The following is a 20,564-nucleotide window of genomic DNA, read 5'->3' as shown; positions in this document are numbered from 1 at the left end:
GGATCGAATGGCCTCTGCTCAAATGGCCCCTGCTCTTCACCGCACGGCCATTCGTTCGGCGTTTTTCTTTTTGGCGAGTTTGTGTAAGTGACAACCCGGCCATGTCTTCGGGGTACGCGTTGGGAAGGTCTTCTAATCTAATAAAAACGTCGTCGTAAACGTCTCCTCGACCTGAGGTGGACAGAGGGTTGTCTGAATTGAGGCCGGCTTCCTCAAAGGTTACCCTTAAAGCCTCGTCTACTTCGGCCTCAGACTGGCCTGATTCTTCAGCGACCTCAGTGACTTCTGCAAGTTCCGAGTCGGATCCGTCAAAACCAATTTGACACAAGTTTTTGAAGTTGGTTAAAATAAGAACCGTAAGAAACTCTTCACCTTTCGGAATCGGGATGTTTTCTATTACCGAGAACGTCATGTACGTCAGCTCGTATCGAAGAAGAATGTGGGCCGCCCTCCCTTGTTTCTGAAGGCTTGGACGGCCGAAGTATTTCAGCACGACTTTGATCTCCGTAAGAACGGCCTTGTCGGTCGAAGTCAAGACTTTCTTCAAATCGTTTCCTGTACAAACCAAACCATGAGACCGAAAAGATGAAGTCTTGTATATACAATAAAAATAAGTGCAAAGGGCTATATGGCCACCTGGTTCGCCCCTCCGTCTAAGGATAGGATCTAAGCGGTCCTCGCCTCTGCCGAATTCCCAGTTACCCCGGACAACGACCATGACATCATTGACTCGCTTCCCAGAGCTGGAAAGCATGTCACTCACTGATGGTCGGTGTCCTTGGCCCTGAAGAAATAACGCTCATGCCGACCATAAGACTTGGCCAAGGCATAACAATGCCGAATAGCAGGTATGACGAGGTTAATCCTAAGGCGACGGTTTAACTCTATAATCCTCGTTACAATTCTAAAAAAGTTGACATTGGGTTGGGAAGGGATTAGACCCTAATGGCGAAGGACAACCCTAAGGAATGGGTGAAAGGGGAAACAGACTCCGCCCTCTGCAATTGATAGGAGAGGGAAGACGATTATGCTTTCATCAGCCCTCTCCATATCAAGGGTGCCGTCTATCACGAGTGACAAATGGACGTCATCAGGGATGGAAAAATGGCATCGAAAGCCAAAAATTCGATCCGTGGAGAGGGGATCTTTCAAATGTTTTGCCATTCTTTTCAGCCTATAGGAGTATGCTAAACCAAAAACAAAACAGGAAAGAGGATTCAAAGCAGAGAGGGAGAGAACTTACAAGAGACGAAGAGGACAGTGAGGGTAAAAGGAAGTTACAGAGGTAAGTTGGAAGGTAGTCCAACGACTTCAAGCACCTAAAAATGTGTATGTGTTTGAAAAGACGTTGAAATTTTAAATCACAATAAATAGAAGTGTACAAAGGGGCGGGAAGTTAAAATGATAACCGAGAGGCGTGTGCTCTAACATCTATGTTGGAATGAGGTTAGCCGCCGAATTTCGGCTCTGACTTTTCGAGTTCGAAACCAAACACTCCAGCTAACTGTCGTTAGTGGAGTGTTTGGGGGGCAATTGTGGGGGCTGAATATTGGGAGACGTAAATAGGCCGAATAATTAGACCTGGAGAGTCGAAATATACACATCGCATTCGGCCCCGTCTTACACATTTAAATCTTGCCCTATTCGGCCAAGTAGCCGATTGAGTAAGGGGCTGAGTGAAAAGCGATTTGCAGCAAAAGGAGCCGAGTAAATAGTTATACGGCGAATCGAAAGTGGGCCCAGCCTCGAGGCCTAATAAAGAAAAGAAATAAATAGAAGAACATCAGCTAGAAAAATGTATGTGAGAATCAATACACTTAACTTAAAATACAAGTAATCCAGAGAGTAGAGACTGACTTGTCCGTCAGAGTGCTAATTCCAACACCCACGACCGGAATGTTTATTCCTTTTTAGGTTAATAACAGAGGATCACGAGCGTCCCCCGGGATCCAAAGAGTATTTCCAAGCCACCTTCCCCACATACACATACAATTAAAATTATATATTTTCATATCTATTACAAAACAAATATAGAAAAGAATCAATTATGTAATGTTAGAATTTATGGTTTTATAAGTTTGTTTTGGGCCAACTTTGAGTCCAAATTTGAGTGGGTCCCGCACGTATTTTGAGGTGGGTTCAAAGAGGTGATGTATTCCTTACCGCATGGCAAGTTACATGGTGAAGACAGTTTATCAAAACCATTTATGAGTGAATGGGAAGTTGACATCTTTTTCGGGTTCGTGGAATGGACAATTCAAGAAGTAAAATATGGGTTTTCTTGAAATGGTTATTTTACGTTGGAAACTTAAGAAAACTTATGTGTGTATATAAGTTTTAGGTGACAACACTTGGGTTGGGCCCCAAGGGACACCCCAAGTTTATAGAAGGGAGGAGTTATGGACAAGGTGAACCTTGGCTCAAACTACTACATACGCGTCACCGTCTTCCTGCCGAGCTGTGCTTGGGTGTGGGTCGAGTTAGGTCGATCCTAACATTAACTTTTTGGACAAAAATTATTTAAATTTTTCCAAAAAATACTTGCAAGAAAAGTTTGAATTTTTCACCAATTTGAATTCAATTTTTTCTCTCTCAATTAGTGTGTCTTTTCCAAACCAATCCAAGCAGATTCAAACAAATTTTCAACCTGTTTGCACCGAACATATTCTGTCTCTTCCCAGACAGTTTTAAAACTGCCCAGCAGTTTCCAACAAATTAAACAGGTTTTCAAACCGATTTTTGCACCTGTTTAGTTTGAAATTGCACCTGTTCGGATTTGTCCAAGGGTCACCATTTATGCCTATAAATAAAAGTTTTATTCCAGCAGATTTTCACAATCATAAACATCCAGAAAATTCATTCCTTTTTCGTTTTTGCACTCTTGTTTTTTTTATTCTTTATCCTAATTTTTTAGAGAAATATTTGAAAGCATAGAACATAGGTTCTAATTCACCGTACAAATTGTTTGGGGGTGCTACTACAATTTGTGTACATTATTGTATCATGAGAAATAAACGCCATTTATCCGTAGACACTGGAGTGGGGCAAATCTGTCTTAAAGATAGAGTGTCACACATTCCACTTGATCTGATTTTATACTCAGTCATTCGGTATAATAAATTCTGTAAGTAATTTATTTTTATTTATGTTTGATTTGTTTTAAGTTATTTATTTTATATAGAAGATTATCCCAACATATAAATCACATAATCAATCTTACACTAACCTCATGGATTGCTAACTCCCTCCTTAATCAAAAAATTATAAAAATTCGATGAACCGTGCTACGTAGCTCGAAAGAGAGGGCCCCCGAATCTCCCGAACTCAAAACGACGTCGTTTCGTCGTTTTGATTTTTTTTTTTTTTTCAATCAGAAAATCAGAAGAAGAAGAAAGAAAAAAGAAGAGAGAGGCAGAGGCGGAGGTCGGGCGGAGGCGGGGCTGCGACGAGTTGCGACGATCGGCCGACGAGCTACGACGAGCTGCGATTGATCGACGGAAGCGGAGCGGCCCTCTCTTTCTCCCCAGTCCCTCTTTCCCTCCTCTCTTCTCCTTCTCTCTCTCTTTCTCTTCTATGTGTTTTGCAGGCTGTTCGGGGGGGGGAGGGGAGGGAATTTCGGGAGAAAAATCATTTTCCAAATTCGATAACTGAAATTTTTTTAAAATTTCAAATTTATAATCTAAATTTTAGGGGTTTAATACGGTAACCGCGCGTTGACAGCCGTGATTATATATTTTTACCAAAATCAAGACCCAATAACGTCGTCGTTTTCAGTATCTTCCTCCCCGAGTCTTTTAACTTTCAGAGCAGAGTAAAAAAGCTTTGTTCAAATTTCTCTTCACTCGTCAAAAGCACAGCAAAGCCACCCAAAATCTAGAGAGGGAAAGTGAGAGAGAGAGAGAGAGTAAAGAAAGAAGAAAATCTGAAGCTCTGGACTCCCACCAACTACCACCAGAACGAATGGTTCAGAACTAGCCCAAGAACACTTTTCAAGAACACTCTAGAACTAGCCACAATCGATTGATTCTGGTGGGGTTCTTGATTATTGGAAGTTGCGAAAATGGCCAGTCCGAAATCGGGGCGATTGGGCATTACACCTGGTTCTAGGGTTTTGAAAAACCCTCTCAGTGACGATGCCATCTGGAAACGCCTTCGAGAGGCAGGCTTCGATGAAGACTCCATCAAAAGGAGGGACAAAGCTGCTCTCATCGCATATATTGCCAAGCTTGAAACTGAGGTTTATCTAATTCCGACATGTTTACATTTTTTTTTTTTGGATTGATCTTTATATGAAAATCAAGCACATATACTCTTATTTAAACAAAAAAGTTCATTTTGATGGGTTTTATTGGATTACTAGGAATTTCACTTATTGTATTCATGATCAGATTACTCTCTGAATTAGAATTGGAATTGGAATTGGAATTGGAAGTAATTTTGGTGGTTCTCAAGAATTTGAAGAAAAAAAAAAAATGAGAACAACTTTAAGTCGATTTTAATTTTGTATCACATCCTTTAGGCCATCACCAGTAAAAATTTAAGTATAGGCTTCGGTAATGGCAGAGTTGTAAATTTTAAAACCACAAGATGGTGTTGAAAATTTTGAGTGAAAAAATGGGTAAAACTCTATTTGACATAAGTTTGAGCCAAGGAGCGGAGAGGTTTTTGAGTGATTTTGACTAAAATTTAAATTTGATATAGGTTTGAGTCAAGGGTTGGAGATGCCCTTGTGTCAGATAGGGTTCAGTTCATGCGTTGTTAAATATATTTAATTTTTTGAAGAAGGGGAAATGAGCGGGAAATATTTCATGTTCTTGTGGATAGTGTGTTAAATTGGTTAGTCATGATTTTGTGAGTTGTATAATTCATTTGGCAAGTGAAAGTGGCTTACTTGAAAGTTTTAATGGATCAATTGAAAATTTCCAAATCTACAGTGGCATTACATTCATGTGGGTTATCAATTTCATTACTAAGCACCATCTAAAATTTATGTAGATCAATGATCATCAACACCACATGGGTCTTCTTATTATGGAAAGAAAGGAGTGGGTTTCCAAGTATGAGCAAATTAAATCCTCTGCTGAATCTGCTGAATTTCTGTATAAGCGGGATCAAGCTTCACACTCATCTGCTTTAGCTGAAGCCAAGAAACGAGAGGAGAATCTGAAGAAGGCTCTTGGAATTGAGAAGGAGTGTGTTAGAAATGTATGCTTATTTAAATAGCCCTTTTCCTATCGGTTTCACCATCATCTTTATTCCTAATTTGGGATTTTTCTGTAGATTGAGAAGGCATTGCATGAGATGCGTGCAGAATATGCTGAGACAAAAGTTGCAGCCGAGAGCAAATTGGCTGAAGCACAAAGTATGGTGGAGGATGCTCAGAAAAAGTACACTGAGGCTGAGGTGAAGCTGCATGCAGCAGAATCTTTAGAAGCTGAAGCCAACCGGTATCACCGCATTGCTGAAAGAAAGTTACATGAAGTGGAAGCACGTGAAGATGATCTCAGGAGGCGTATCATGTCATTCAAGTCTGAGTACGTCTTTTACTAACCTTTTGTCTTCATCATTATAGCACCATCACTGAAGAGATCTGTTATTTCCCCTGTTGTCTTTGTAATATCATTGTGTTTTAGCTCCATTTGCCAAGATTAAATCAAGGGATTATTGGAAATGGATGCCTGATATTTGAAGATGGCTGCATGCAACTTGCAAACAAAGATACTCAATTTATTTTTTTATTTTTACTTTTCTTTGAAAAAGGTAAGATAGATAAAAAATAAATACATATATTAGAGTAAAGAAAAGAAAAGAGGAGATTAAAAGGAAATAATTTGAATGTAGTTGAATTTGAGGCATCATAGAACTTTTGATGCTTTGAGAGAGAGAATTGAAGATTGATCATTTCGATCATCAATATAGATAGAAAGCAGAAAAGAAAAGAGGAGATTAAAAGGAAATAATTTGAATGTAGTTGAATTTGAGGCATCATAGAACTTTTGATGCTTTGAGAGAGAGAATTGAAGATTGATCATTTTGATCATCAATATAGATAGAAAGCCCTCTTTATGCATAATTTGCCCCTAAATTACATCTCTTTAGTACTTATGATTCCATTTGTTTTTTTCTGTGAACTGTTGTTGTAGCCTTTGTCTCTTACAGGGATTTTGTAATATTTGTGTGTGTCAAGTGTCAACAACGATTTGGTTCCAAAAAGTATTGAATTTATGTGTTATCTACTGATCTTTATGAGAGTTGTGTTCTTGCCTGTGTAATTTTAATAGGGACAGTTTGGTTTCTGGTAGTTATGAGTTTTTTGTGTTGTCTTGATGGGTTAGTTGTGATGCTAAAGAGAAAGATATCCTTCTTGAGAGAGAAACTTTATCTGAAAGGCAGAAAACTCTGCAGCAATCTCAAGAAAGATTACTTGATGGACAAGCCTTGCTAAACCAAAGGGAGGACTACATTTTTAATAGATCTCAGGAATTAACTCGACTTGAGAAAGAGTTGGAGGCTTCAAAAGCAAACATTGAGAAGGAACTTAGAACCCTAAATAATGAGAGAAGCATTCTGGAGCTAAATGTAGCTTCTTTGTCTGCAAGGGAGGAGGTATATACATTAATGCTCGTTTTATTTTTCTTTTTATGTGGAAAAATTTTGTCACTATACTCTGCATTGTTCACAAAACCCGGGTCTTCTTTCTCATCTCCAATTATTCATTCCACAAGCACAAATTCCACTTTTTGTGGGCCCAAAAATTCTTTCTCAGGAGTGAATTGAAAATTTATGCAATATTTTTTTTTGAGTGTTCACAGGCTGTTGTCAAAAGGGAACGCGAGCTGAACAAGAGAGAAGAAGAGCTACTCATTCAACAGCAGAAACTTGCAAGCAAAGAATCAGTGAGTTTGCCTTTGTCTTCATTTCCGATTTCTTTCAAGCTATACCAAGTGCTTGCTTATGTTTCTTGTGCCTCTGTGCTGCAGTGTTGTTCAATATTTCATACTCAAGTCCTGGAATAAAAAGCACCTGTTTTTAGTTATTGTGTGCAGTTCTCTTCTAATCCTGCTTCTTGATGAACAATGTAGGATGCAATTCAACAAGTTATAGTTAAGCATGAAGCTGCTTTGAAAGCAAGGAAATCTGAATTTGAAGCAGAGTTGGAGCTGAAGCGGAAATTGGTGGAGGAGGAAATGGAGTCCAAGAGACGTGCTTGGGAGTTGAGGGAGTTGGATCTTAGTCAACGGGAAGGCCTAATCTTGGAAAAAGAACATGACTTGGAGTTTCAGTCAAGTGTATTGGCAGACAAGGAGAAGGATTTGACACAGGGGGCGAATCTACTCGACGAGAAAGAGAGAAGTCTCCTTGCTGCTGAAAGAGAGGTTGAATTGAAGAAAACCGTTCTGCAGAAGGAAAAAGAAGAGATCAACAGCATGAAGCTTGATCTTCAGAAATCTGTGGTTTTACTGGAAGACAGAAAGAAACAAGTTGATCATGCCGAGGAGAAAATGGTGGCCATGAAAAGTGAAACGAATGAATTACTGGTTTTAGAAATGAGGCTTAAAGAAGAACTTGATACCATCAGAGCCCAGAATCTGGAACTTGAGGTTTTGGTAGATGAGTTGAAAGCAGAGAAGGCAAAGTTTGAAACCGAGTGGGAATTGATTGATGAGAAAAGGGGAGAATTACAAAAAGAAGCAGAACGTATTGCTGAGGAGAGACTAGCTATTTCTAAGTTTCTCAAAGATGAGCGTGATTGCCTGAAGTTGGAGAAGGATGAAATGAGGGATCAGTATAAACATGACATGGAGTCACTTTCTCGTGATCGGGAATCATTCTTGAGTAAAATTGAGCATGAGCGTTCGGAGTGGTTCAGCAAGATTCAGAAAGAACGGGCAGATTTTTTGCTAGCAATTGAGATGCAGAAGGGGGAACTGGAGAATTGTACTAATAAGAGGCGTGAAGAAATTGAAAGCTATCTTAGGGAAAAAGAGAAGGTCTTTGAGGAAGAAAAGAAGAAAGAACTTCAGCATATTGCTTCTCTTCGGGAAACTGTGGCAAAGGAAATGGAACAAGTTAACTTAGAATTGCAAAAGCTTGATGCTGAGAGAAGAGAGATCAATTTGGATCGGGAACGAAGGGACAATGAATGGGCAGAGTTAAATAACTCCATTGAAGAACTTAAGGTGCAAAGGCAGAAGTTGGAGAAACAAAGGGAGTTAATGCATGTGGATAGAGAGGAGATTCTTGCTCGGATTGAACAGATGAAAAAATTGGAGGATTTGAAAATTGCCCCAGATCATTTAACTGTTCCTGAGATTCAAGAATCCAATCTAAAGTTTAGCAGAGAAAAAGTTTCTGCAAAAAGATTTTTGAAGCAGCAGACTGATGTACATAATGTTAAATTGGATTTGAATAACAAAATAGATGTTAATGACGATGGTATTGGGCTTGATCTGTCTTCTAAAAAGGGATCAGAGGTTGCTTCTCCTCCTGTCTCTACTCCTTTGTCATGGCTAAAACGTTGTGCTGATTCACTGCTAGAGCACACACTGAGTAATAAGAAAAGGAAGCGGCAATCAATCGAGATCACTAACCCCTGGTATTGTTCCATGCAATCAAGTTCTCATGTGTTTAACTTATTAATGGTATTTCTATAGCTATGACAATTTACCTTTTTACAATTTTCTTTGTTTATCTATTTATTACTAGTATGTTGTCAACGCAACAAAATACACCGGACAATGAGCGTGGGTTGATGTCATTAAGCCAAACCCCGGGAGGTGCTGAGGAGACCATGGTCTATATAGATAAAATCATTACTGTTCAAGAAATAACCTCGGCAGATGGTGGAAGAGTTATTGAGGATAGTCAGGTAAGTACCAATTTCAAAATAATTCCTGCCGCTTCATTCTTTAGGTGCATATTCAAGTAATGGCTTGTTGACTATATTTTAATAGCTTCTTGATTCACTTGCTATTATGTTCATCTGGATGGTTTTGTTTTCATGTCTTGTATATGAAACTTGTGCTATTCAAATGTATAGGGGAGCTCCACATCTGTCTTTTGTGCCAATTTAAATAACTGTCATTTTCAATTGATGGTAGATCATAGTCATCCCAGCTGTTTATAAGATACTTGTTTAGCCATAGCTAAATATTTTCTGAGCGTTCTAAAGGTGAGAGCTTGTGGTATGCTGCTGTTTGCCATAGCAGAAACCATGTTGGAGGTTGTTATGACATTTGTGAATATATGTGTATGTACAATTTGCTGTGTGGCAAATGATCTGCTCACATATTCACTTTACTCTCTCGTGTTCATTGAAAATTTGATTGTGGTATTTATGTGGTTAGCTCTTCTTTTCAGCTTGTAAAACATATGCTCTTGTCCCAATGAACTGCGTCTTATGATGTGTTACTTCTGTAGTTCATATCACAATTTGTTTCTTGAATTCTCAGTGTTATGCATGCTGTTTAGCTGTTATTAGATAGAGTTATTCTTGTTCAATGGTTTCCTTGTCTAGAATATTTTATGCTCTGTTTGTTTGGCTGGAAAATATTTTTTGTAAAACGTTTTTCACATTTTTTGACATTTGGTATGGTGGAAAGAAAGTCTTGACGGAAAATGTTTCCACTTTTAAAAGGTAGATAACATTTTTCGGACTAAAATCTTTATCGCCTCCTCCACCTCTACCACCACGGCAGCCACCTCTACCTTACCACCACCTCAACCACCCCACCACCACTAGCACATAAGTTTCAAAGTTGCAACCAAACATAGGAAAACTTTTTCTACTGAACATTTTTCGGAAAATATTTTCTACCGAAACACGTGGATTGTTAAGGTCACTTCCTAATCATTTTATACACAAAGGACTTGAGTCTCATGGTAATCAGCTTTGTAGTAAATTGTTATTGCAGGACTTTTGTGGATGCTGATCAATGAAGACTGCTTCCTTGATCCATTTTTTCTTTCTTTCTGTATCACATTCTTATTTCTTTCATTGCTTTAGCATTTTTTAAGAATCCTTAATGTTTTCTCTGTAGTACCAACAAGAAATCATCTCCGAGAAGATTGAGGAGAAGCTTGAAGATCATGGCAACTCCAAATCACATGAAAATGGGAAAGCTAAGCAGACAGTTGAATAAAGGACGAGATCAAAACAGGTGTGAAGTTCTGTTTGCTTTATCAAGTCCAATTGGTTCTGCGCCTGGTGTTTGCACCAGTTTACATAAAAGTATATTTTCTTTCTTTCCTTTGTGTGCTTGTCCCTTTTATCAAATTACTTGCAAGCGTTGTGAAATCTAGTTTTCTAATTAGATGTTCTCTTCAGGTACACAACAGAACAATGGAAGCTAGCAGTATAAACTTGGAGGGGTTTGTTTTGTTATGGCCAGTGACGTGTTTATCTGCAAGCTCAAACATGTATATGACGTAGCTTAGTTTAGTGTAGTATCGAAGGGACCTGTAAATTCGGTCTGTCCTAATATTTGGCTTTACATGTGCGGAGTGTTATTTTAAGGCAGTTTTTGGTCATTGAGTTTCACAGCGTTTGTAAAGATTGGAAGGTCTTGTTTCTAGTAAAAGCTCGTGGATCGTCTGGTTTGTTAGTTATAAAATGTTACATAATGAGCCTATCTTTTATACTCTCTCTCTTTCTCTATACGCGTGCCAATGTATGCTCCATTTTTTTTTGGACTTATGTGGCGCAACCAACACGCCCTTGGAAAAAAGGGATATGCAGGATATGCGAGCATTTGAGCCTGTACAGTGGGAAAATGGAGCATAAATGAAATGAATGCATTCTCATTGTCTGCACTCAAATTGAAGTAAAGATGTAATATTACTGTAGGGTTTTTTAATGGGTATAGAAAGTGAGAGGGTAATTTTTGGGAAAAATTGGGCCGAGCTCCGAGTTTGGCTTCGAGGCCCAAAACGCGAAGGACTAAGTAAAAAGGCCGTAATGGCTACTTCGGCCTAGGGGCAAGGTTACTCCGGCCTTAAGGAGACAAAGTTACTTCGGCCCGAGGAGGTGAGATTACTCCGGTCCAAGGAAGAGTAAAGCCACTCCGGTCCGGAGACAACTCGGAGTTAGGCCGGTCTCAGAGTTAGTCCGGCCGCAGTATGTTCTGGGAAGACCGGTTTCAGAATTAGTCCGGTCGTGACATACAGCGGTTGGGACGGTCAGAACTTGCTACTTGGAAGTTTGAACTAAGCACATCAAGGTCAAACAGGGCAGCCGAAGTAATCAATTGGAGGAGCAGACCGATCTAAGTATAGTTCGGCCCTCTGTGGCTCGGTATAGCCAATTTTACTTCGGTCATGTGGAAGTTCGGTCATATAAAAAACCATCCCACTTGGTTTAAGCAGTGGGGGAGGGTGCAAAAGGATAAGCATTATCCTTAGGAGAATGAATCCTAGGAGGACTCTGCATGGAGAAGTACAAGTCCTACTAGGATTGTGCCATACGAAACTTATAAAAGCTCACAAGCAACACCTTGGAGGAGGTAATTGAACACAACCTTTCTGAGAACTTAGAGCTTTGTCTATTTGTCAAGTTTTCTGACTTAGGCATCGGAGAGGTTTCCGGCACACACCCGCCGGCTAGCTCACGTTTGTGTTTTCAGGTGACAAAGCGACGTCGTACGGAGGAGCGTGGACTTGGTCAACAGGATTATACGAGGAGAATTATTTCCTCCCCGTACAGAAAGATAAAACTATTCGGCTTAAGCATTCAGATCTTGGTCCAGTCTCTTGTCCATTTCTTTTTCTTTTTAACATTCTTGTTTTGGCCTTTAGGTTTTAGCTTTGAAGTCCTCTCCAACTTGGTCACTGGTTTGTTTTCTTTTTCAATTTTCATTTTTTCTAAAGGTTGTTTGTTGAGTCAAAATGACCAAGGAAATTCATGAAGTATGAGTATTTTGACAAACATGTGTATTTGTATCGGGTACTTATTGTGTATTGATATATATATATCAACAATGATTCATCCCACTAATTGACTATTAATGATGTGGAAATTTAAAAAAAAAAAAAAAAAACTTAAGACCAAAACATCACATCAATAAGTGGAATTTACTAATTAGTGCTCTTCTAGTGATCTTAAATTAGTGGTCTTAAATATTTTTCTATATATATATATTTTGTTGAACAACAAAAAAAAGATGCTTTGAGGTGCTATTACTGCATCCGTGAGCCCAGGTTGAGGGTAATCGATTGCCTACCTGATTTGACGAAATCCATAGAAAAAGATCTATTACTGTGATATCAATAGAGTTTAACCACACGTTACATGATCGTTTTTATGTATTGACACTTTGTATGGTTACTTTTGCTAATATATTGATTTTTTTTATTATTTAATTTTTAGCGTACCACAGACCTATCTCATATATATTCAAGTTGTATTTTAGTTGAAATTATATATATATATATTTTTTATACAAAGATGAATTTAGTTTCATTGAATATTTCATATGTTTAATTAATATGATTTTAAAATTAAATTTTGATTTATAAGTTATTTAATATAGTAACATTTAATTTTGATTTATATTTTATTTTTGACATTAAATATGAATTATAAGTTGAATTTTAACCAATCAAATTATTTAATTAATCTTTCTATTATTTTAAATTAAAATTAAATATTTTTTTAAAAACTGTAGACACCTCATTTTTGACCGTCCTCAAGACTTTGATGTTATTGTAGGTTCATCCAACAACAAGTTTGACTGCTTGTCGAGTGTCTGACTTTCACGACGGAATGTTTCAGGTTTGATCCTTCCAAACCCTATTTCCATTCTGTCTTATTTTTGGACCATGTGTTGGTCTTTGCTTTGTGGTGTCCTTGATGGCCTGCCGGCCATCATAGAGGGCTGCCGACCGTCATTAGGCCCTACCGACCATCAATGAGACACTGCTGACCACCTTTGTTTTAACAGATATTTTCTCAGATCTTTTGAGCCAGTTGTGGCTCACTGAGCTATCCTTCATATACGTGTATGGAGGGATTGAAACAAGCTTTTAGCTTGTCAAGCAAGCCTTTGCTTGCATTCTCTATATATGGAGAGGTGTCTCCCCCTTTACAGGGGTTCAGAAATTTTAGAGACAGAATCTCTCTCTCTCTCTCTTTCTAGAGTTCTCACTCTGTCTCTCTCTATATTGTGCTCTATAGTGCTTAGAAGTGTGTTTTCTTCACATTTTTGCAAAGAAACACCTAGTCAAACACCACTACCTTGGAGCTGAGGTCCTTGAAGGTTTGTTTGGAGTTCAAAAAGCTAGTTTTTGGCTCAGAAGTTGCCCTCTTGCTGCTGTGCTTCAAAGGTGAGCATATTCTCTCTTTTAAGCCTATTTTTGTATACCATATTAGCCACCTTTGCATGTTGTTTTAGGCTTGGTTGTTAACTACAAAAAGCTCTATTTTTAAGTGTTAAAAATGGTTGTTTGAGGCCCTGTGGGAGTTGGGGGTGTTTCACCCCCTTTTATGCTTTATTTGCTAAGCTTTTGGGCCATCCTTTAAAGTTTTTGGAACTATCTCTTTTTGGCTTTTTAACTACTGAATTCCAGAGGAATTTCAGTGGTAGAAAGGTGGTTTTGAGGTCCCAAATAGGAGGGGGTGGTCCCTTCTCCTCTTGTTTTGTTTGCATATGTTGATGGTCCATCAAATTAGCATGTGTTCCTACATCTTTGTGGCTTTGTTCGAGCATATTTTTGTGACTTTTTAGACCTGCCATAACTCTGTTTTTGGCTTGTTTGACCATTGGTTGCTTGCTCTTTACACTTGTAGTGTAATCTTGCTCACTAGCTTTGTATGCTTGCTACTTTAGCTCATCATTCTAGCTTATTTTGGCTATACTCCAACATGCTTTTACTCATGTTTTGGTATGCTTTAACTCTGTTTTGGGTGGTTTAGGTCATATAAGGCTTGCTTTGTATGGCTATAGCATGATAGACTTTAATAGCTTTGTGTTTTGAGTCCTCCAGAGTTGTTTGCATGATTTGACATCATTTGATATGTGATTTCAAAGCATATATCGCTGTCATATTCTCATATATATCACTCTTTCAATACTTTTGAGAAGTTGAGCCTCATGCCTTGTTTGTAAGCCAATACAGGAGCATATCTTCGTCGCCATCTATGCTGCAAGTCTAGCATGTTTTTGCTACTGTTTCGACTTGCCTTAGGTCTGTTTTGAATGGTCAAGGTCATTTGAGCATTGCTTAGTATGGTTGTAGTGTAAGGGGCCTTGACTAGCTCTGAGTTTTGAGGCCTTCAACATGTTATGCATGTGATGTTTGCATGGTATGGCACCATTTAGCATGTAATTTCAGTGCATATAGTGTAGTCACACTCTCATATACTTCACTTCTTCATAGCTTTTGAGGGTTATGTATTATGCCTCGCTTATAGGCCAACATGTGTCCATGTTCTTCTAGCATTTTGAGCCCCCATTTCAGCATGTTTAGACCATTATTTTGGTATGATTGAGCTCTGTCCGGAGTTGGTTTGGTCATTTGTGCTATATATTGCATGCCTCTTGTGTGTTGCACTTCACTAGCTTTGGTGTTTTTGGTCCTCAACATGCCTTGTTTGCATTGCATAGTGTTCAACCGGACGTTATGTTGAACACAAGGTGAATTGGTCCATTTCATACTCAAAGTGATAAAGATGAACTAATTCCCTTTGTCTCCATTGCCTTTGATCTTCCATGATAAGGTAGTGGACTTGAGTCTTGTTTGCATTGCATTTATTAAATGTGTATAAGATTGGATCTTTGGCCATCATGCATTCCAAATGCTTGATTGATGGTTTTGGATCTAATGGTACCTCTCCTTTGATGTTTTGGGATGATAAGGAGTGGCACAGCACAGACATGTTCTTGGGAGACCCTCTATTTTCCTTTATTTTGTGCATTGTTGCAGCTTGGTGTCACAGCACACCAATGGCCAGCAGTGCCACACTAATGGCCGGCACCCTTGCATTGTTGGCCGACAGAGGCCCATCTTTGGCCGGTAGGTGGTCGGCAGCAGTTCTTTATGGCCAGCAGGCCACTGGTACACTCCCCAGCATGGATTTGGTAAGTTTCAGCAGAGAGTTCTTGAAGACACCCTGCAAACAGAGCCTCTAAAGAGCAAACCAGAGAGCTTTTCGGGGCGAAAACCGAGCATGCATCTTCTTCCTCTTCGAACAGAGCTGGAGCAGCTTAGTTTAATGCTTACTTGTTAGTTAGCATCAATTTGTAATTTGATTAATTTGTTAATTAATTAAGTGTTGTAATAATTAAGTAGCTTAGTTTAGCTATTTCTTTATTGGTTTGTAATAATTAGTCTACTTAGCTTAATTAGATTAGTTTGAGTAACTTAGCTTAGATTAGCTTAGTTCATTCGGACCCTCCGTCGAGAGAGCAAAATGTTGTAATAAGGGTGCGCGTGTGTGTGCATGTCTTCCAATCTCATTTCTTTCTCTTTTTTATTTACCGCTTTCGATGGTTAGTTTTAGGGCACGTTTTGATTAGCATACCTTATGCTTTGCATGTTTGCATCATTCATTTGTCTTGCATGCACCAGGCTCGGCGCATCATTCAAGCCGCATTGCATTTCAATACACTTGCTTGAATACGTGTTTAAAAGTATGTTATCAAGTGTTGCATTCATATGTCATCTTAGATAGCCGAGCCTATTTTAGTTGCACTTTGCATGTGTTGTATTAGGCATTTTAACATAGTTAGGATCATGCATCATTTCTAACTAGTTTTCTATTTTTGCTCGGAGTACACTGTAAGTGTTTATACTTTAGCATCATTGCATGTGTGTATGTGACTGTCATGATAGCATGATTGCCATGAGGCTATTTGCTTAATTGATAAACTGCATGAATGCCTGTAAATGAAGGATTCATTACTTGAATTGGAACAATTCATCAAAATGTGAGTTTTAAGCCCACTTGGAATGGCAAATCATCATGTTTTAAGCCAACCTTGTTTGGTGGCAAATCCGCGTTTTAGCCTACTTGCGAGTAGCATCTTCAAACCATTTTCGAAAAACAAACATGAGATGTTTTGTTCCAAATCGAGCGATTTAGTCTATACTTATGTGTTGTGCGCATCACATAGTAAGTTAGTTAATAATCAAACAAGAACACAAGTGCTTTTAAAAACAACATATCATATTTAATAGAGGCCGATCCTTTGATCGGGCGAGCAGGGGTGCTCATTTCATGACCTTCCCCCCTCGTACTCAAATTTCCGAGCTGAGGCAACTTTGGTGATGACAAACACGTGGCCTTAGGCACGAGTCAGGGTTTCCTAAATTTCTCAAAACAAAATATTTAGGTGACGACTCTGAAATCTGGCAAAGCAGTCTATATTTGGCGGTTTTTGATAAAAATCGATTTTCCAAAATGATTTGCCGGATTTGGACTCTTTGGTGATTTATCAATCTCACATTACACCTTGTAAGATTAGATTCAGAACCGTGATAGGAGTCTGAACTGTAGTAGCTAAAACCCGATTCGCGCCCTCTCCGAAAAAGGGAGTACGAGGAAAGAGTTCGGGCGGTCTACACATATTTAACTGTGCTTGTAAAGATTTTGTCATATTAATTTACTCGACAGTGCTGGGGACCCCCAGGGGGTGGTGGGGGTCACCCTCATTGGGGGTCTTAGTCTTTTTCCTAATTTACTCATAAGGTATACTCATATCCATACTCACGTTTCATATAATGGCCTCGTTTGGTGTAGCTGTTAAAACAGCTTATAGATTATAACTTAACAGATTATAGATTATGACTTTAATCAGAAGTTGTTAATCTGTTTGGTGTAACTGTTGGATTATAGATTTAAGTTGCTGAGCAGTGTTTGTTAAATAAGCTGTGAAATAACTTTTTCAATTAATTTTTATTTTTTGTTTCTCTACATTTCTCATAAAAAATAATAATAATAATCTATAGTCCATTTGAGTCTTTTTCTATTTTTTAAAAAATAAAAAATAAAAAAATTTAAAAGTAGAACAAAAAATTAACATGTCCACAGCAGAAACTGATAATCAGAAGCAAGGGGTGAGCAGCTTCTCAGAATCAGCTTTTTTGAGTTAAAATAAGCTGTTAGAATCAGAAGCTGTTTGAAATAAGTTTAACCAAACAGTCCAAAATAACTTTTTCAAAGCTAAAAGTCATAAGTTAGGCCTGAAAAGCTGAAACAAACATCCCCAATATATGGGTGTTTGGAAAGTTAATATTTTAGTGGGCTATTTTAATTTTTAACTATTTTAGGAGATTAAAATTTTTGTGTTTAGAAAGGTAGTTGAATTTTTTTGTAATTGGATGTGACATTTGTGAGAGAAAAAGTGAAATGATTATGAATTTAATTTGATATTTTGTCTTATTAATTATTTTAATTTATTTTATTTTTTAGTACTATTTTAACCAAAAAAGCTCTTCCCAAACATCCCATAAGAAAATAAATGAATGAATAAAATTTGTAATTCTCATTAATTAAAACATTAAGATATGTTTCATTTAAAAAAATATATATACATATATAAGGTCAATGTGAGTTTGAAGTTTCAATCTTGTAGTGCGATGGACAAAAACGACAGCGATAGAGCCCAGAAAAACAAAAGCAAAAAAATAAAATTGGACAAAAAATGGTGTACAAATTAGGATATTAACTAGTGTATTAATATTAATTATAATATTATTATTAATACCACTAATTAATCACATTTTAAATATTAAAATTTTTTTTAATTATGTCATATTATCAATTAATACATTAATTAATACATATAGCATCTATCTATCTATATTTATATATATAACCAAATGTTTATATATATAACCAAATGTACTTGTTTTGTCAAAAGCCTCCAAATATTTATTCTTAAATTCTCATAATTTTAAAACACTCTCTTTCCTACGTGGCAACCTTCTTTGATTGCCTTTCATGTTTTCTATTTTTCTTCATTTTTTATTTGTTTGATTAATTAAAATTAAAATTAATTTCATTACTTATGGATAAAGATTTGAATTTCAAAATTCCTCCATATAGATAAACATATAAAAACTGAAAATTAATTTTATAATCTACAAATAAAGATAAAAAATAAACAATTAATTTTAAAAAATTTAATTTCATAACTTATAGATAATTTAAAATTTCTTCCCATAAATAAACAAATAAAAGTTGATAAATAACTTATAAAAATTAATTCCATGGCCTACAAATAAAGATAAAGATTAAATAATTGATTTTTTTATAAAAAAAAATAAATTACTCTCTTTTTCCCCCCTCATTTCGTACTTTAATTAATTTCATTATAGATAAACATATAAAATTCATAAATAATTTACAAAAATTTATTTCATGACCTATAGATAAAGATAAAAATTTTAAAAATTATTTAAAAATAATAATTTCATGACTTATAGATAAATAAACATATAAAAATTGATAAATAATTTATAAAGATTAATTTCGTGGCCTACAGATGAAGATAAAGATAAAGATTAAATAATTGATTTTCAAAAAATTAAAATAATAAAATTTAGATAAAGATATGATTTGTTAATTTATATATCTATCAAAAACATATATATATCTAAATCTTTATTTTGATTTACTCATTTTTTTTTCTCCTATCACATATTATCTTTTTTTATTTTAAATTTTTTATCTTATAAGATGCTCTTATCTATAACTTCTTATCTCCTATTAAATTCTTAACCTTCTCTTGATAATTTTTGTTATTCGTTATTATTTACCAAATGATAAAGATTATAAAAAAAAAAATTATCGCTCTGAATAAGAATAGTATTAATAATGAAATAATAAAGGCTACATGGGAGAAGGTAGCACAAAAATCTCACAAAATTAATTTTCTTCACTATATTTATAAAAGGTAATAATTTGAGATTCTTTCTATTAGTTATTAAAAATAATTTGCATTAGATCATTGTTATGTTTTTTTTTAAGGCTATCATTCGTTATAGTATTTCTTCAATTCCATCTCTAAATTCTCTCTTTGAAATTTTTGTTTTTTCAATAATTAAGTTTAGAATCAATTTCTTATCAAATTTGTTTTCTTGATCCTTATTTTATTGAAGGATCGAGACGAATAAAACTTTCATATAATATATGAAATTAATGAATATAATACAAAGATGATAGGGAAGTACTACATATTTGTCAATATCTCTATGTTATTATTAATTGATTTGCTAGATTATACTACCAATTTAGAGCCCATATGATTTAATTCAATATTCATGACTCTATTTGTATTTGACCATTTTTTCTTTGAGTAACCGATATAATTTTTTTTTGGGTATATAATGATTAAAGCTATCATTTGTTATATTTTTTCAAGTACAATTCAAATAATTTTTTATAATTTTTTTTATAAATAAAATGGATTAAAACTATTCTCTTATATAATTTTTCTAATACTATGACATTCTTATCTTGATTAATTTTTTTAAAATGACGTAGGAACTATGCAAGTATTATTCAAACTATGGAGAATGATTTATACTTTGATATGATATGAGTGTGTCATTGATAGAGGAAATCAAAGATAGAGAGTTGCTAATATAATCAATTAATAATTTGTTTGAGAAGTTCTTTTTATAAGCAAGGCAACAAACTTAGATTAAATTTTTTAAAAAATTACTTATAAATTATAATTAAAAGTTGATATTTATTCATAATTTGATCCCACAATAATAATATACCCCATTTATTTAAAAGTCCAAGTAAATTTATGATAACTTTTCTGAGCTTATAGAATTTCTCTCTTTTAATGTTTTGTTTAATTTGATATAAGTTATTTATGTTATCAAGTGATTGTGATACTATTATTCTCAATAATTTTTATAATTAATAATTTCTTATACATATCAAATTTTATTGTAAAATTTTATGGGTTAATTATTGTTAATATCTACCTACATGGCTTAATATTATGGCTTGTCGCTATTAAGATATAATTTAAGATTAAAATGATTTATTTATCACACAAAATATATATGGTCTATTTTTTCGTGCATCGCACGAGTCACCGCTAGTACTATATATTAAGCAAAAGGGAATTTTTAACCCCAAGTCTTGTGGGAGCTCCAATTTCCCAATCTAAATTTCTTGATTTTTTGATTTTAAAAAAAAAAACTTAGCATTTATTAACATCCCCCAACCCCCAAGTTTTACTCTCATAATAACATTTTAATGCATTAAGAACAAGTATAAAAAAAATTCTTTGAAATTTAACACATGAATTCATTAGAAAGTCCCAATACGTATGATTATTATCCCTCATAATAACACTTTAATGCATTAAGAACAAGCATAATTTTTTTTTTGAAAAGTCTAACACATATGATTATTATCAAAATATTAAATTTGAATATAATATAATAAAAAAAAGACATTTAATTCCTTAAAAAATTTAACATATATGATTATTATCAAAATATTAAATTTTAAAATAATATAAAAAAAAAGAAGAGGACATTTAAAAAAAAAAACATTTAAAAATTACAATTTACATATATATACATAATTATAAACACAATTC

The 20,564-nt window shown here is 35.6% G+C and overlaps 1 protein-coding gene across 2 annotated transcripts; it reads left to right on the top strand.

Annotated features, from left to right (window-relative positions):
- The first annotated feature begins 3,763 nt into the window (after positions 1 to 3,763).
- On the top strand, positions 3,764 to 10,638 carry LOC114298593 (uncharacterized). 2 transcript variants are annotated; one of them, XR_014328251.1, is made up of 9 exons: positions 3,764 to 4,237; positions 4,996 to 5,205; positions 5,281 to 5,534; positions 6,336 to 6,606; positions 6,813 to 6,896; positions 7,083 to 8,596; positions 8,707 to 8,869; positions 10,041 to 10,231; positions 10,328 to 10,638. XR_014328251.1 is itself a non-coding variant. In XM_028243206.2 (9 exons), the coding sequence occupies exons 1-8, from the start codon at positions 4,061 to 4,063 to the stop codon at positions 10,140 to 10,142; spliced, it is 2,775 nt and encodes a 924-aa protein (XP_028099007.2). In that variant the 5' UTR covers positions 3,764 to 4,060; the 3' UTR covers positions 10,143 to 10,160; positions 10,328 to 10,638. The 2 variants fall into 2 exon arrangements, 1 of the variants encoding a protein (XP_028099007.2); XM_028243206.2 differs by having other exon boundaries at positions 10,041 to 10,160.
- Positions 10,639 to 20,564: the final 9,926 nt, after the last annotated feature.

Source organism: Camellia sinensis, chromosome 4 (genome assembly GCF_055761805.1).
Source record: "Camellia sinensis isolate YWXY chromosome 4, ASM5576180v1, whole genome shotgun sequence".
In the NCBI taxonomy this organism is placed as follows: Eukaryota; Viridiplantae; Streptophyta; class Magnoliopsida; order Ericales; family Theaceae; genus Camellia; species Camellia sinensis.
The sequence above is the reverse complement of the archived record's forward strand: the minus strand, read 5'-3'. Positions and strand labels throughout refer to the sequence as shown.

Bases quoted from the DNA above. Each gene is read 5' to 3' on its own strand.
- LOC114298593 (XM_028243206.2), top strand. From the start codon at position 4,061: ATGGCCAGTCCGAAATCGGGGCGATTGGGCATTACACCTGGTTCTAGG. The intron at 6,607-6,812 runs GTATATACATTA...GAGTGTTCACAG, and splicing joins CTTTGTCTGCAAGGGAGGAG to GCTGTTGTCAAAAGGGAACG. The intron at 8,597-8,706 runs GTATTGTTCCAT...ATTTATTACTAG, and splicing joins ATCGAGATCACTAACCCCTG to TATGTTGTCAACGCAACAAA.